The sequence below is a fragment of the Capra hircus genome, chromosome 11 (genome assembly GCF_001704415.2).
Source record: "Capra hircus breed San Clemente chromosome 11, ASM170441v1, whole genome shotgun sequence".
Classification (NCBI taxonomy): domain Eukaryota; kingdom Metazoa; phylum Chordata; class Mammalia; order Artiodactyla; family Bovidae; genus Capra; species Capra hircus.
Genome location: NC_030818.1, coordinates 30391626 through 30408195, shown reverse-complemented (window position 1 = coordinate 30408195; position 16570 = coordinate 30391626). Strand labels below are relative to the sequence as shown.

General features: G+C 43.3%; 1 protein-coding gene across 1 annotated transcript in view; it reads right to left on the bottom strand.

The window, feature by feature from the left end:
* Positions 12905–16570, bottom strand: part of PPP1R21 (protein phosphatase 1 regulatory subunit 21) — a 66921-nt gene continuing 63255 nt past the window's right edge. The window contains exons 21-22 of the mRNA XM_018055207.1: positions 15970–16098; positions 12905–13561 (exon numbers count right to left, since the gene is read on the bottom strand). Coding sequence (XP_017910696.1) covers positions 13532–13561; positions 15970–16098 — 159 coding nt within the window. The 3' untranslated portion in view covers positions 12905–13531. The remainder of the gene's footprint in view (positions 13562–15969; positions 16099–16570) is intronic.

The window sequence follows — 16570 nt, the reverse complement described above, 5'->3', positions numbered from 1 at the left end:
GGGGAGACAGAGGGGAAGGGCGGAGGGGGCGGAGGGGGCGGGGACGGAGGGCCCCGAGGGGGCGGGGACGGAGGGCCCCGAGCGGCCGGAGCGGAGGGGCGGGGGCGTGGCCACTCCGCCGACGCTCTCCCGCCCCGCCCCGCCCTCTGCTCCGCCCCGCTTCTCTCCTCACTCCTTTCCCGCCCTGGATCCCCCTAAGTTTTTCTCCATTCTCTTCCCCCCACACGCCCCCGTATCTTTCTTCCAAGTCTCCGGCTCCCCACAAGTCGGGGAGAAGATGCTCCCTCCAGCAAACGTGGGGCGGGGTGCGAGGAGGTGTGTGACTTACCTTTAGAAGCCCCTGGAAGCAGAAGCATGGAGCCTTTGGCTGTCTGAAACTATCCCTCGCCCTCTAGGATCTTGTCCTACATCTAGGATCTAGGATCTTGACCTTTGGGGTGGTGGGATGATTGGGGGTGGGGAGGGCGGCGGTGGGGGAGACAGGTGAGGTGACTTGGGGTCATCCTTTCCACGTTGCTTCATTGCGCTTTGGGGTTTTGTTTTCTCGTGATTAGAACTGAATTTTTTTTTGCCTTCTTAAAAATTTTAAGTATAACTGATTTACCATGTTATTTTAGTTTCAGGTATATGGCATAGTGATTCAGTATTTTTATAGATTATATCCCATTAAAAGTTATTAGAAAATAATTTCTGTAATTTCCTGTGGAATACAGTATAACCTTGTTGCTTATCTATTTTTTACATAGTAGTTTGTCTCAATCCCATACCTTTAATTTACCCCTCCCTGCCCCTCTCCTCTCTGGTAATCACTGATTTGTTTTCATGAGTCTGTTTCTGATTTGCCATCTACATTCCTTTGCATTATTCTGTAGATTCAACATGTAAGTGATATCATACAGTATTTGTCATTTTCTGACATTTCACTGTGTAAAATATTCCCTGGGTCCATCTATATTGCTGCAAATGGCAGGTTTCATTCTTATGTGTATACACACACATATATGTTGGTGTTGCTTTTCAGTCACTAAGTTGTGTCCGACTCTGCAGCCCCATGAACTGCAGCATGCCAGGCTTCCCTGACCATCACTATCTGCCGGAGTTTGCTCAGATTCATGACCAATAATTCAGTGATGCCATACAACCATCTCATCCCGTTGCCCCCTTCTCCTGACTTCAATCTTTCCCATCATCAGGGGCTTTTCCAATGAGTCAGTTCTTTGCATCAGGTGGCCAAAGTATAGGCCTTCCGATGAATATTCAGTGTTGATTTCCTTTAGGACTGACTGGTTTGTTCTCCCTGCAGTCCAAGGGATTCTCAAGAGTTTTCTCCAGCACTACAATTCAAAAGCATCAATCCTTTGGTATTCAGCCTTCTTTATTACCCAACTCTCACATCTGTACATGACTACTGGAAAAACCATAACTTTGACTATACAGACCTTTGTTGGCAAAGTGATGTCTCTGCTTTTCAGTACACTGTCTAGGTTTGTCATAGTTTTCTTTCAAGGAGCAAGCATCTTTTAATTTTGTGGATGCAGTCACTGTCCACAGTGATTTTGGAACCTAAGAAATCAAATATGCCACTGTTTCCATTTTTCCCCCATCTATCTGGCATGAAGTGAGGGGATGATGCCATGATCTGTTTTTGAATGTTAAGTTTGAAGCCAGCTTTTTCATTCTCCTTTCACCCTCATCAAGAGACTCTTTAGTTCCTCTTCACTTTCTGCCATTAAGAGTGGTATGTATCATTTGCATATCAGGTTGTTGATATTTCTCCCTGCAATCTTGATTTCAGCTTGAGATTCATCCAGCCCGGCATTTCACATCATGTACTCTGCATAGAAGTTAAATAAGCAGGGTGACAAGATACAACCTTGATGTACTCCTTTCTCAATTTGGAACCAGTCCATTGTTCCATGTCCAGTTCTAACTATTGCTTTTTGTCCTGCATATAGGTTTCTCAGGAGGCACATAAAGGTGGTCTGGTATTCCCATCTAAGAATTTTTCACAGTTTGTTGTGATCTTCACAGGACTTCCCTGGTGGCTCAGATGGTAAAGTGTCTGTCTACAATGTGGGAGACCCGGGTTCAATCCCTGGGTTGGGAAGATCCCCTGGAGAAGGAAATGGCAACCCACTCCAGTGTTCTTGCCTGGAAAATCCCATGGACAGAGGAGCCTGGTAGGCTACAGTCCATGGGGTCGCAAAGAGTCAGACACGACTGAGTGACTTCACAGTCAAAGGCTTTAGTCTATATATTTATATCTCATCATATCTTCTTTATCCATTTGTCTGTTAATGGACACTGGGTTGTGTCCATATCTTGACTAAGAATTATTTTTTAAGCCTCTGTTGAATGCCTCCTCCTTTTCCCCTAAGGTGAGACCAACCCTATTCAGAGGCTAAGATGGAACCCCACCTTCCAGGGCCCATCAATACGCCCATTAAGAGAAAGAGGAGGACAGAGATGCCTAGTGAAGGGCCAGGCTGTGTGGATGCAGCAGGAGGCCCCCTGCAGAATGTAGAAGAGGAAAGTTGTCCTCCGAGGAAAGGTTAGAGGCTGACATTTAGTCCCTGATCCATCACTTGCAAGCAGGTGACTTGACATCTGAATCTCTTTCACAAATGTAGCTACCTCACTAGAAAAAGAAGATTCACTGAAGAGAGACTGAAGTCCAGGATAGGAGACTTGGGTGGACTTTGAACAGACTCAGAAGGTGAGAAAAGAGGGCATTCCAGGCCCTGGGACGGCAAGGCTGGAAAATCTTAGGAAAGGTGAGATGTTTGGATGAGATGAAACTATATACAGAGAAGGAAATGGGAAATTCATGAAAGTTCTTAAGCAAAGGAATATTTTGATATGTGTATATATACATATATATATAATTCACTTTTGTATCCCTAGAGCCTGGCACACAGTAGGCACCCAGTAAATCTTTGTGGGCTCAAAATGGTGACTGATGAATATTGATTTAATGGTCTGTAAAATGAACTGCCTGGGAAGAGAGGGCTTGGGTCCAAGGAGAGGAGTTAGGAGGCCTTAGTGTGTGCAACCGGCAAGGATGAACCAGGTTGCGGTGGTCCCCTGGGCTTGCTTCAAGACATTTGGGTCATCCACCTTCCGGCGGCCCTGCTGCAGGCCTTGTGCACAATGACTGGCTTTGAGTTCTGCTCCCCACTGTGGTCTTTGGAAGCCAGGGCAACTCATTGATATCACATAGTCCCTTTGAGGGGGCCAAATCGCTGAAGCCAGGTTACTGGCTGTTGGTTCCGCTCATCTGTCTTCTTTGGCATCTGCCTCCAAATCCCAGTTGTTGAACACCCTAAATGCTGATTCCACCCCCGGGAAGTGGGCATGGGGGCCCCTGTCTCCAGCTTCTGTAATGTTCTAATGTCTGGGATGCTCTGGAAAGTGAAATGGGACTTTGCACATTATTGACCAAGGGATTTTTGCAGGAACTAACGTCTGTGGCCAGTGATTTGTCATGTAAGTGAATACTGAAACGTGTCCAGTCGATAATGTTCAGGTAACAAAAGACGCATTCATCCACCTGCAGTCAGTAAGTTGTTAAGAATGGCCTGCCCATCCAGTGACCCCAGGTTCACATTCATGTACATGCAAAGGCATTCCCTGAGGCATTCCAGGAACCCTACAAATCACAGCCCCGAGAGTGAGGTGTTGCTGGCTGTCTTCCTCTCGATGGTCCCACCTGGGGTCTGTGTTGGAAACAGCCTGAATTCCAGGCTGGTATGGGCTTCCCTGGTTGCTCAGACAATAAAGAATCCGCCTCCAGTGCAGGAGGCCTGGGTTCAACCCTGGGTCAGGAAGATTTCCCTGGAGAAGGAAATGGCAACCCCCTTCAGTATACTTGCCTGGGAAATCCAATGGACAGAGGAGCCTGGCAGGCTATAGTCCATGGGATCACAAAGAGTCGGACACGATTAAGCGACCAACACACACACACCAGTGAGTATCTTGACTTGAAATGCAGTGCTTGGATGATAGAGAGGAAATGAGGGAATTCTGATTGAACACTTCCTTGTGTTTGCACAGCAGTGTGATTTTCTTTTTAATGGTGTTTAAAGTGTAGTCTTGTGTTTGACCTTGGAATTCCTTGGTGAAATGGAAAAGATAATCAGTATCCTATTCAACCAGCAGCCAGTGGTTAGAACCTGAGGGGTTTGAGGAAGGAAGGAAATATTCAGAGAGGGCACTGGAGTGCCTCATGTCACACAGCTGCGATCTGTTTAGGAGACATTTAGTTTCAGATCAAATTTCTAATTGTGCTTAAGCTTAAGACACCCTAGGCAAACAGAAAAAGACATCAGGTCCTCCTCATAGTCCCTGTCCTCCAGCTACCATCCCTGTGATGATCAAGGGTTGAGGGAGAAAAAGGAGTCTAAAACATAGGAAGTCAGATGACTGTTAACTTTTCAGAGACTCTTCTATGGAATTAGACAGGTACTGGGCCCAAGCCAGCTCCAGTACCCAGACAGGTACTGGGCCCAAGCCTTCTGGTAAGGAGCTGAGCGAAGTGCAGAACAAGGACAAAGAAGAGGGAGGCAGAAGAAAAGAAAAGAGATGTTAACAGACCTGGGAAAAGTTACATGATGGCAACACAAAGCAGAAAAAAAACATGATAAAATATCATCATCCCTTTTGAATGCAAGAAAACTTCTGAGGGGAACAGTGGGGATATGAAACAAGATTAAATAATGAAGCTAAGTGATGATTAGTTCATGATCTGAGAAAAGACAATCTTAAGTATAATCAAGAGATGTCTTGACTCCAGGCATTCTGGCTGAAATCCCAAACTGAAATTCCTGTGTCTAGCCATTGGGCCATCCAAGAGGCCAGCCCATCACAGAAAATGCCACCTGTAACTACAGAAAGGAAACAACACATTGGACAAACCAGTAATTACCATTGGCTTAAAGAGAGTCCTGAGTTCACCTTTTAAATTCCATCTTCTTTTTAATTCCAAGCATTATGATCTTGATTAGTAGGTAGCCCACCCAGTGAAAGAAATCTCTTTTGGAAACTTTGACACTTTTGCAAAGCAAATAGGCCGATAATCTTCTAAAGGGCAAATGCAGTTGACTGAAAACCATTTATCTTTTGCAAGGGACAGGCGCTCCTCTTCTGTGTGACTCAGCATGGCCCAAAAGGTTGCCATTTTCACGAATGCAGATTTATTTCTTGTAACACTTCCACCTATTTTCAAAGGACCCTTTCTGGCAGTGTCCGTTTGTGTCAAAATCTGGTGGTAAACAGCTCAGTCTGGCCTAACTAGCCAGGCGCCCACAGCTGTTCATGGCCAGCTGTGACCTCATTTTCCTCCAGTTCCTGTCCTTTTCTTTGCTCTTCAGTAAAGAGACCCTCAGGCTATATCATTCTTTTCATTAGCAGGTTTCCCTTTCCTGGCATCCTTTTATAGAACCCATTTAGAATTTCCACACTGTTGAGCAACAGTCCCCAAGTTGTCTATAAATATGATCTAGAAGATTAACTTGGAATTCCTTAAATCTCGAATTAGCTGAAGCTGTCAGGATCAATATAAATTCAAACCAGCTTTTGGAAATGCCCAATGTGAAGGTGGACTTTATTGGAAAGTGAGGACTTCAGATCTAGGACAGTCTTAGCCCAAAATGCTTGATAAGAACATCCCTCTCTAAAAACTTTACAAGAGTCAGTCTGTTTATATTACAACATTCATTCAAGATAAAGTAAAGCCCTGCAGAAGACAGTATTAAAAAAAATTAACCAGTGATGGCTTCAACAGCAGTGAAAAAGAAACGGGAAAAAAATAAAAACACACCATTTTAGGTACATGATACATTCTGGACTGATATTTTTAAACAACTTTATCCATGAGGAAACTAAAATACTCTTTCAAAAGCAATTTCCAGAGATAAATAAAAAGCATACATCCTCACTGAGAATGCCAAATGAAATCAATAATACATAGAGGAATGATCACTTAATCAACTCAGGGCCTGAGACTGGCTATCCTGTTTTGGAGATAGGTCACCCCTAGGTATGGCTTGAGCTACAGTTGTATATAGTACCTTGGCCTGCTTCCTAATATGTATCCAATTAGCATTAACTGAACACCTACTGTGTACAAGACATTCTGCTAAGCACTGTCAGGGAGTAAGTATAAGGCATGGTTCCTGCTTCATGGCACCTGTAGTTGTTGAGGGAGATGGCATACGTGAAAATGACAACATGAGATGTGTTGTCAACACAGCAGAAGAGGTACCCTAAGGAAACAGAGGAAAGCTGAAAAATTCAGAAATGTTTTTTCAATAAGTTCTGAAAATTCCATCTCTTCCAGGAAGCAATGAATGATTAAGGTCCTTTTTTTTTTTCTTTTTTTGCTCCTATGTGAACTTCAGCCAACTGAGTCCCTACTCTGCCTGGACTCTCTCATTTTTCACTTTCCATGTTTTAAGGGAAAATATTCTTCAGCGTCTAAGTGAGGTAGTAAGCAACATTTTTTTTTGTTAGTTAACTGAACCATGCTTTTTCTATTCTTGGACCTATGAGGTGTCACCACCCAGCTATCCCACTGGTGTTTGGGGAGCAGTGGGCCACTGAAGAGCAGAGATCATTTAAAACAATACAAAGGATTTAAGTGGGGGAGAGGCCTAACAATAATAGCCTCCAGCATGTTTCCACCCAGAAGTCAATTCTTCTGATCCTCTCCTTATAAAAAGAGTTATTCTAATCCTGCTCTATGATCTCTTCTTTCAAAGATTTGGAAGAAATGTAATGGGTTTTCCTGCTCTAATGCTCTGATTGCCAGTTAGTTTCCTGTTTTGGAGCTAATTACCAAACTGCTTAAAAATGTATAGCACAGGCTAAACTTACTGACAAGCTTTCCATTTATCGCCACAGTGTCTGAGAACGTGGCCCTTAGCCGAGAACAGAAGCTTCTCTTCTGTCCCCAGACTATTCCTTGTCAGTGTGGCTCTGCCAGATGGTTTCTTAGCCTTCATCAACCAAGTTGCTATCTCCAGCCTTTCAAGAGCTGGGAACAACTTCCAGGGTCAATGTTGCATAGAACAAACTATAAACTGCTCATTCTTCTGTCTGAGGGTTTTTATGATGAAGAAAGCTTTAATTCATGATCATTTGGAGAGAGCCTTTTGCTCCAACATTGTTGGTGGCTTTCTCAGCTAATTGGTTCCTCATTTTGTTTTTTTCTCTCACATTTTTGTTTGGAAATAGTGCAGATGATTTTTTTGTTTTGCTTTAGTGGCTAATGAACTTGGAAAATGGTTGTGTTGCTAAAAAGTATCTGTTAGCATAAGTGATGGTCTCTTCCCAAAAGCAGTGGAGAATCCAGTTTTATTTATCAGCTTTGAAAAGTGAACAGTATTGCTTATAACAAGCATGATGGGGGGTGGTGTGTAAAATGACCTAACAAAATACATGCTATTTATCACAGTTGCTCAGGCTGAACCTGGAGCGTCTTCTCCCTTCACCCAGGCCTGCTACAGAACAGAATGTGAACAGTGCCCCCTGGAGTTGTGCAGCCAGCAAACCTACACCCCCCTCCCAGCTACTTCATATTAAAGAGCCTCTTTTTCTCATTTGGAATTTCTTATAATCCCAATTTTTACTGAAAACATGTATCATATATATGCATGAAAAAAGAACAGGAATAAACAAAAATATTAATAGCTGAATCTCCAAAAAGATGTGTATTCAACACTTTTCCTCATTTTCCAAATTTTTCACAATAAGCATATAGTATCTAATGAAGAAAAAGTCAGAAATGTTGTTTCAGTAAGTTCTGAAAATTCCATCACCTCCAGGAAGCAATGAATGATTAAAGTCCTTTTTATTTGCTCCTATGTGAACTTCAGTCAACTGAGTCCCTATCTGTGCCTGGACTGAGAATTTATCTCTCATTTTTCACTTTCCACATTTTAAAAGGCCTAGACAGAACAGATGATTCTTTGAGAGGGCACAGCAATGGCAAGTAGAGACAAAAGACACTCACTGGAAAGGCTTGTGGAGTTATTTTAAGAGGAGACACGATGCCCAGGATGATAAGGAAGGGAGATCCCAAGACAGCAGCAGTACAGCTGGCCTAGAGATCAACCAGGATAGCCTGGCACAGATCAAAGGACTCTCGGAGTGATTTCTTCCTTTCCTTCCTTTTTCTGGCTGCACCACATGGCTTGTGGGATCTTAGTTCTCAGAACAGGGATCAAACCCAGAACCCTGGCATTGAGAGCACTGAGTTCTAACCCTTGGATGGCCAGGGAATTCCCTAGGAGAGACTTCTTGAAGAAGATAAATTTGGCTAAACACCCAGCTGAATCTGATCACACTGAGATGAGAATTATACACCTGGGCACCTAGGAGAGAATTTAGGAATAATTAGTGATAAGCACCATGGAAGACAGATAGATACAGTTATTAACTCCGGGAAAACAAAAAAAAGTTGTACAAGAAAGGAAAAGGCATCATAGTACATTACATGACTGAGTTACCAACAGCATTTAAATGATCACACTAAAATATACATGGAGTATCAGTCTAATCAAAATGTTGATATAACTAGTCTGAAAGAGACAACAGGAAAACAGAAAACGTGTATATGATTGTGAGTAGTAGGGAAAGGGAGGCAGATGAAACAGAGACAAATCCTCATCTTCTAACTGGAAAATCAACTGACAATGCCTAACAGGAAAAGCGAAAGTAGCATGTCATTTGGAAATAGGGAGACAGATCAAAATAGTGAGTGAAAGTGCTTTTCTCTGGGGAGCATGAAATGAGGGTGAAAATCAGGAGATTTGTCTCTTTTGCCTCATTTTATCTTTATAATAAGTACTATTTTTAAATATTTATTTGGCTGTGCCAGGTCTTAGTTTCAGCATGCAGGATCTTTAGCTGTGGCATTCAGACTCTTGGCTGCAGCACGTGGGATCTAGTTCCTGACCAGGGATCAAACTGGGGTCCTGGCATTGGGAACAGAGAGTCTTGGACCACCAGGGACATTCTTGTAATAAGTATTTCAGAACAGCCTGACTCAAATCGAGTTTATAATTTTGGTAAAAATACAGACATTTAATCAAGGAAGCAGCAGCCTCTATGTTTTCTCTCTCACTTGCCGCCTTGTCTGAGACAAGCCCAGGGCAAGACAGGACATATGGCAGATTGTAACTGTGCATTTACAGGATCACTGTTGCTTCACTAACAGACTGTGAGCTCTCAAGGGCAGCCGGTGGACTGCTCTGCCTATCACAGTCTCATCTGCACCGGAGCATTCAGCAGGCACTGGGTGAGGCAGATTAAGAAGCTAGCGCTCTCATCTTACAAAAGGTATGCATGACTTAAGTGTTCACAGGGGAAATGGTCCAATGTCTGGGACCTGCCTTAAAATATTCCCGGAAAAGAAGCCACGTGGAAAAAAAGATGAAACAAGATTGACAAAATGTTTGTAAGAAGTGATGGAGACAAAAGGGTTCATACTAATCTCTAGTTTTGTGGTCACAAAATTCCTTTTAAAAAAAAAATAACAAAGTTTGTACAGAAAGTGGATTATGAGGAAGGGGGAGACTCATGCCATAAATTTATTAAATTCAGAACTTGGTAGCTGGCAAGGTTTATGTAACGAGGAATACGTAAATAAAAACAGGGTCAGAGAAGAAAAAAAATCGTATCAAAGGCAAACCTTGTACCCAGGCCATAAGCTCAAGAAGCTAAATGAATGCTGAAAGAAGGGGTAAGAATACTTACTGAAGACATGGAAAGGGAAAGTTGCATGAAGTATAGGAGTTACAGAGAAATTTAATATTTCATCCTCCAAATATATAGTACTTGTAGGAAGAGAACTGAATGTCTTCAATTCAAAAGGCTCATACTACAGTAGTGAATAAGCCAGGCTCTGGAAATCAGACAAGCCTGGATCTGAATCCCAGCCCCACATGGACTAGCTGTGTGTCTATGGAAAACTGCTTACCCTCTCTAAGCCTTAGTTTTCTAACTGTAAAACAGGGACAGTAATAGCACCAATGAGATACAGTTATTGGAAATTTAAATGAAATAAGTCAAGTCTTTACCATGCCTGACTTAAATAAATGGTTAACCAGTGGTGGTCATTATATGCTTTGGCAAGAGACTGCCTAAAGAACAAAGATCTTAGCAATTAAGTTAAAAAGGGTCAATTTTACCAGGAAACCAACTGCACCCTCTAGAGTCCTGCCCTGTTCCTCAGACCGAGGAAACCTCCCAGAGGCACTGACCCCTAGACAAAGGTCAAGCACTTCACAAGGACTGCCAGCAGGTCTGTGGGACCAGGCACCATGCTGGGCGATAGGGGCCGCTGGTCTGGGAGCTCTGGCAGCTCTCAGGTGGGGAGAGATACAAGTCTCGGCCACCAAAGCAAAGAAGGACACAACCCAAGATTCACATTTTCTCTAAGAGAAAAGCAGGCCCATCTCTCAGGAGAAGTGACACTCTTCCTGACCCAGAGGTCTGAGGATTTTCATAAAGGTAGACAGAGACTTGGAGAAGGCAATGGCAACCCACTCCAGTACCCTTGCCTGGAAAATCCCATGGACGAAGGAGACTGGTAGGCTACAGTCCATGGGGTTGCAAAGAGTCCGACACGACTGAGCGACTTCACTTTCACTGCTGCTGCTGCTGCTGCTGAGTCACTTCAGTCATGTCCGACTCTGCGCAGCCCTATAGACAAGCAGCCCACCAGGCTCCCCTGTCCCTGGGATTCTCCAGGCAAGAACACTGGAGTGGGCTGCCATTTCCTTCTACAGACACTATAGCAAGGGTGGGGGGGGCGGGGGTGCTTGGAAGAGAATAAGGAAAAAGTGAGGGACAGTATACACGTCTCACATGTACACACTACAGCCAGAGCGCAATGAGGGGCCACTGTGAAGGCTTTCTTTCCATCTAGGAGATGGTTCTGCAGAAATGTGCAAAGTGGAGAGAGAGATGTCTGGAGAACAGGAAGACGAGTGAGTCATCCAGGCAGCAGGGAGCTAGGGCTCAATTTAAGGCATCAAATAAGAAGTTAGAGCCGAGATATGTGAAAAGGCAGGAAGGTTCAGCAAGACAAGATAAAAAGCGAGATGTGTGAGGTGAGGAGGAAGTCAAGGTGACTCCTAGATGTTCAGCTTAACTCATAGCCGGGTAGAAGCAAGATGCTACTCCCTCGATCTTCCCTTGCAGTCAGGTGCATTCAGGTCAAAATCCCTGGCTTCACCTTTGACTGACTCTTCTTTCTCTCACACTCCACGTTCCTGCCCAGGAAGCATTCTTTTGACAAACATTCACTGAATGCCAGGTAGTGTTTTAGGTACAGGGAAGACAACAGTGAGCAAACCAGACCAAAAACCTGCCCTTATGGAACTGTAACCTCTAAAGGGGAGAAACAGGCAATAAACAAGATAAATAAGCAAAACATATTGTAGGTTAGATTATGATAAGTATTAGGAGTAAAAGCAGAGAAGAGTAATAGAAGTATAAAGAGTAACAGAAATATAGAGGAAAGCGTTGCGATTTCAGCAATTCCTATCTACTCTCTTCAAAACAAATCCAGAAATAGCCTTCACACAACTTCCACTGCCATCAGCATACACCAGGCCACCATCATCTCTCAACAGCCTCCTGCTACTGAATAGACTCCTAACTCTTCTGTTTACTTCCACCCTTGCTACCCTACAGTCGATTTTAAGCCTGCTGCTGCTGCTGCTGCTAAGTCACTTCAGTTGTGTCCCAGTCTGTGCAACCCCAGAGACAGACGGCAGCCCACCAGGCTCCCCCATCCCTGGGATTCTCCAGGCAAGAACACTGGAGTGGGTTGCCATTTCCTTCTCCAATGCATGAAAGTGAAAGTGAAGTCGCTCAGTCGTGTCCAACTCTTAGCGATCCCATGGACTGCAGCCTACCAGGCTCCTCCGTCCATGGGATTTTCCAGGCAAGAGTACTGGAGTGGGGTGCCATTGCCTTCTCCGGATTTTCAGCCTAGCAACCCATGATTCCATTAAAGCATAAGCCAGATGACATCACTCCTTAGTCCCAAACCCTCCAAAGGAGGAACAGAAACGCAGGGTCACAGAACACTGAGGGTCTAGCAGGGGCTGGAAACTCTAGGTTTAAGGTGGAGCTAAGCAACATGGTGCTTGGGGGCTTAGGCGCAGCCACAGTGAACACCGCTGGGTTCAGCTGACAGAGAATGAAAATGAGCAGATCATACAAAACAGAAAGGGCCAAGGGGCTAGGGAGGATGCGACCGAGCTGGACTCACCCAGAGATCCCTGAGGCAGGATTCAAATACTTCCATTACTGTGAAGACTGGGCACAACAGCCAGTCTGTCTCTATAGCAGGCAGCCAAGAACACGGGGCAGAGGCCAAGGAGTCGGCCTTCGTGCTGAGCACAGAGGGAAGCTGGTGCTGAGCACTCAGGTGAAACAGAGTAAAGCATTCTGGAGGGTGACTAGCAACTGCCCAGTGAAGAGGCTCACAAGAGATGAAGCTGCAGGCAGGGAGGTGAGGAAGGAGGAGCTTCAGTCTGGGGATGCAGACATGGAGTGACATGGGCATGTGCAGGAGACTCGGAGGGAAGGAGAAACTAAAGACTTGGGGAGGGAGGTGCTGGGAGAGACACCTCTGAAATGTACACTGAAATGACACAATGTTTATGAAATAAACCAATACGAGCCTGAAAGGGCTTAGCAACCTTGCCTGAAGTATAGTTACAAGTACCTTGAGAGGTATTCAAAGCCTTAATAAAGGATTAACTGTACAATTATTCCAATTTGAAGGATTAGAAAGATTATATCTAAATCAACTGGGATTTGGTAATTCTGTGAAGCCTACTTTAAAACGTTTCCGTTTCCTTCATCAGATTCTCAAGAAGACTGATAGTTTGATATAAGTATGAATTTATTGACATCAATTTCCTTAAGCTATTATTCCAACACAGAGAAAGTACTGAAGAGCTGAAGACAATGATAATAAACCACAAGATCTGGAGTTTTCAAGGCCCAATCCCTCCAGAACAGAGAAAGAGAGACAGAGAGAATGAATAAGTCTTCAAAAGGAACTGGAGACTGTTTTCAGTTATAGCGAGAAGTAATGACAGTTTGACAATGTAAGCATTTTATCCAGAAACATATATCTATTCCATAGATACCAAATTGATTACCATATCATTGAGTCTGAAAATATACAAAATATTTGTTGTTCTTACATACTGAAATTAAAACCTAATTTTAAAAAGTGCACAGTAAAAACAGCATAAGGAAACCTACAATATCCAAGGTATGTGTATTGTTTTCCATTTTACTGTCAACATCAAATTCTGTATTTGCCTTACCGGTTACAAATATATTTTAAATATTTCAGGGCCATTTACAACACTGACTACTTTACTAGGTCCAACAACACTCCAGCTTCCTGAAGGCGGCCAGCACTGGACGTGGAGGGTCGGCCCCGCAGCTCCGCTCAGCAGTAGCAGCTCTGGAAAGAAGTCGCCAACCCGCTATCCGTAAACTATCGACTCTTGTTCTTTTTAGAATTTCCCTGTGCAAAGAAAAATATCAACAATAAGAATACCAACTTCTAGAAAAATCATCCACACAACTTAGAGATCAAGCTATCTGGAAGCCATAGCTCACTGTGGAAAACTAGCTTCCAAGAAGGAGAAGAGCTGATAACCTTCCATTGCTAACTTTTATTTAGGAATCACAGAGCAGTTTGTTACTTTTCACTCTCTCCACTTTTCTCCATCTACCTTATTTCCCTGGTGTCTGAGCACAGGTAATAAAGAAAAGAAAGCATATCTTGGATTTATCAAACCTCATATATTCATTTTGTTTCAAAGACAAGGTACTTTATGATTTCATAAAGCTGAATAAAATATTTTAGCCTAAACTTGTTCCTTTGCTGTTGAAATGAACAGCTTTTAAAAGGTCTTAATAGGAACTTATTTTTAATATGTGCCAGCTAATATCTCAGTGGCAATGATAATCTCAGGATAAAAGGAAGCTCAGATACCAGCTGAGAGCAACTTGGAAGATGTCTTAACTTAATTCCCAATTCCCTCATATACAGAGATTTGGACTTTCCAGTTTTATGTAACTTTTCTTTTTTCTGGAGTTCAGAACAAGATAATAGCAAACAAATGGCTTCAGGATGTTTACTTGGTATCCAATGGAGACCATGTCAACTCAGCTATCTGATGCTATAGCAATTTAAATGACTAATAAATGGGGAGTGGGGTAGTGGGGACAAAATATAGGGACCACAGAAAGATCAAAGAAAGGTTAACAATGGAAACTAGAAAGTAAAGAAGGATCACTAACTCTACGCTTTATTAATCACAGATATTCTAAGGACTAGATTAAAAATTTCCAAGAGGGCTTAAAAATTTCCTTACTTACAAAGTGACTGCAATACAATTAATTACCTTTGGGACAATGAGCTTTGCTATAGCTCATCAGGCTCTTCTGTCACTGGAATTCTCCAGGCAAGAATACTGGAGTGGGTTGCCATTCACTTCTCCAGGGGATCTTCCAGACTCAGGGATTGAACCCAGGTCTCCCAGTTGCCACCAGGGAAGCCCCTATACCCAACATTAACCCTTCTCAATTCAGAACCAAATGCCCTCTGCAGCTCTGAGGTCTGAAAACTTTTCCTATAATGACTGTTACTTTTCTTCAAATGTTAGGTGCTAAAAGCAGACTTTCTCCTGCTACTCCCACTAACACATGTGCTTTCTACATGAGTCAGCTATTGCCCTGATGGAATACCAAGAGGCCAAAAGGGTTAAGGAGGCATTCTTCAAAAGGACCAATACCCTATCCCCTACCTACAAGCTCAAGTTTCCCCAAGCACCAGTAACCAGAGAACCCTAATCAGCACCACATAGGCTGGTCACAACCATCACAAGATGTCCCAGAAAAGCATCACAAACATTCTCTGAAGCAGCCAGAGGCCAATCAATACCACCCAATTACACTGAGAAACAAAATTCTGTAAGGCAGATTCTAGTGCATTAACATGATACACTTCCAAGGAGACACCAACTGAGCGGAATGCAACTCTGCACCACCACTGGCAGATGCAAAAATGAAGCTATGGTCTGTTCATCTCTATGTCCTTCCCAGGGCCAGCATGCAACAGGAACTCAGCACATGCCTGCAAGATCAGTGAGGGGCAGCGTGGACTGCAAAGAGCACAGGCTGGAGATAGCAGATCCAAGCTGCTGGTGGCAGGGTGTTGTCTGAGTTATCAAAATATGCCAAGCATCTGAGATCATGCATGAAACCAGCTCTCTGGCCTCCTGAAGCCTACCTTCTCATGCTAAGAGAGAGAGAGAGAGAGAGAGAGAGAGAGAGAGAGAGAGAGAGAGAGAGAGTGTGTGTGTGTGTGTGTGTGTGTGTGTGTGTCTGTATAATGATACAACAAAGATACATGATACATGGATATGCCCTTCAACACAAAAACACTACCCATATCTACTGACCCCAGCCTGGACAAGCAGAGGCTTTATGGAAAATGAAATTTAAGAAGTCTTTGGAATTAAAAGGACAAAATAGTCCTTTTATATGGTTATATGGATATGTTATGAGAATAAATTTGCTAAGAAGGTTACTTTTCAATGAGACCGTTTTAGATTCATATAAAGAGTAATCCCCATCATAAACCCTCTTAAGAGTGCTCCTAACTAACCGAACAGTAGCAGAATTGCCCCAAAACCAAAAAGCAAGGAACACAGCGTTAGGGCCTGGAGGTCAGACCTTCTGTCAACTTGTAACTCAATCAAACAATCTTCACTTTACTTTCGGATAAGAGGACAAGTGAAATGATTTATAAACACTTCAAATCTCTTAATCCTTTGCTCCTGAAACACACAGCAATGAAGTACCTAATATGAAATACATTAAATATTAACTATTACTCCTCAGAGAGACCCTTCCTTCCCCTACCTTACTGGACATCTTTAGTGTGTCAATCTCTTCTCTCTGTTTAGATAGCGTCTCGTTCATGCTGCACAGGTGGTCGCTCATCATACTTAACTGATCCTCATAACTCCTCTTGGTAGTTGTCAGCTCATCCTGAATGGCCAGGGAAAAAAGAAAAGAGAAAGCAAAACTCCACCAGTTATACAACTTGAAAGTTTCTTTAAGAAAAAAGAAAAGAAAAAAAAAATGTTGGAAAAGCAACCTATCAAGATGGCCTATCTGATCAATTAAGAAGCAGGTTAAGCTACAGGTCTAACAAGAGAACAAGCAAAAATGGGGAAGAAGTTTTTCTCAACCTTTAAAATGGGTTGTGAATTTCTTTTTGCAGAAATGAGTTTCCTTCTATGCCAGGTATAAAAGTATCACAAAAAAAAAAAAAAAAAAACAAGAGGGCTTCATGCTTTCCCTCAGGTTTTCCTGAGCCTTTGGTGAGGCAGGGAAGGTGGTCTCTGGCACATTCCCACCACCCCACACTTGATGGGGATCCCACAGCCCTCTGGGCAGGACTCTCCCTGGAAAAAGCATCTTCCTCTCCCCTCTCATCTCTCAGGCTCTCTTTGGCCTT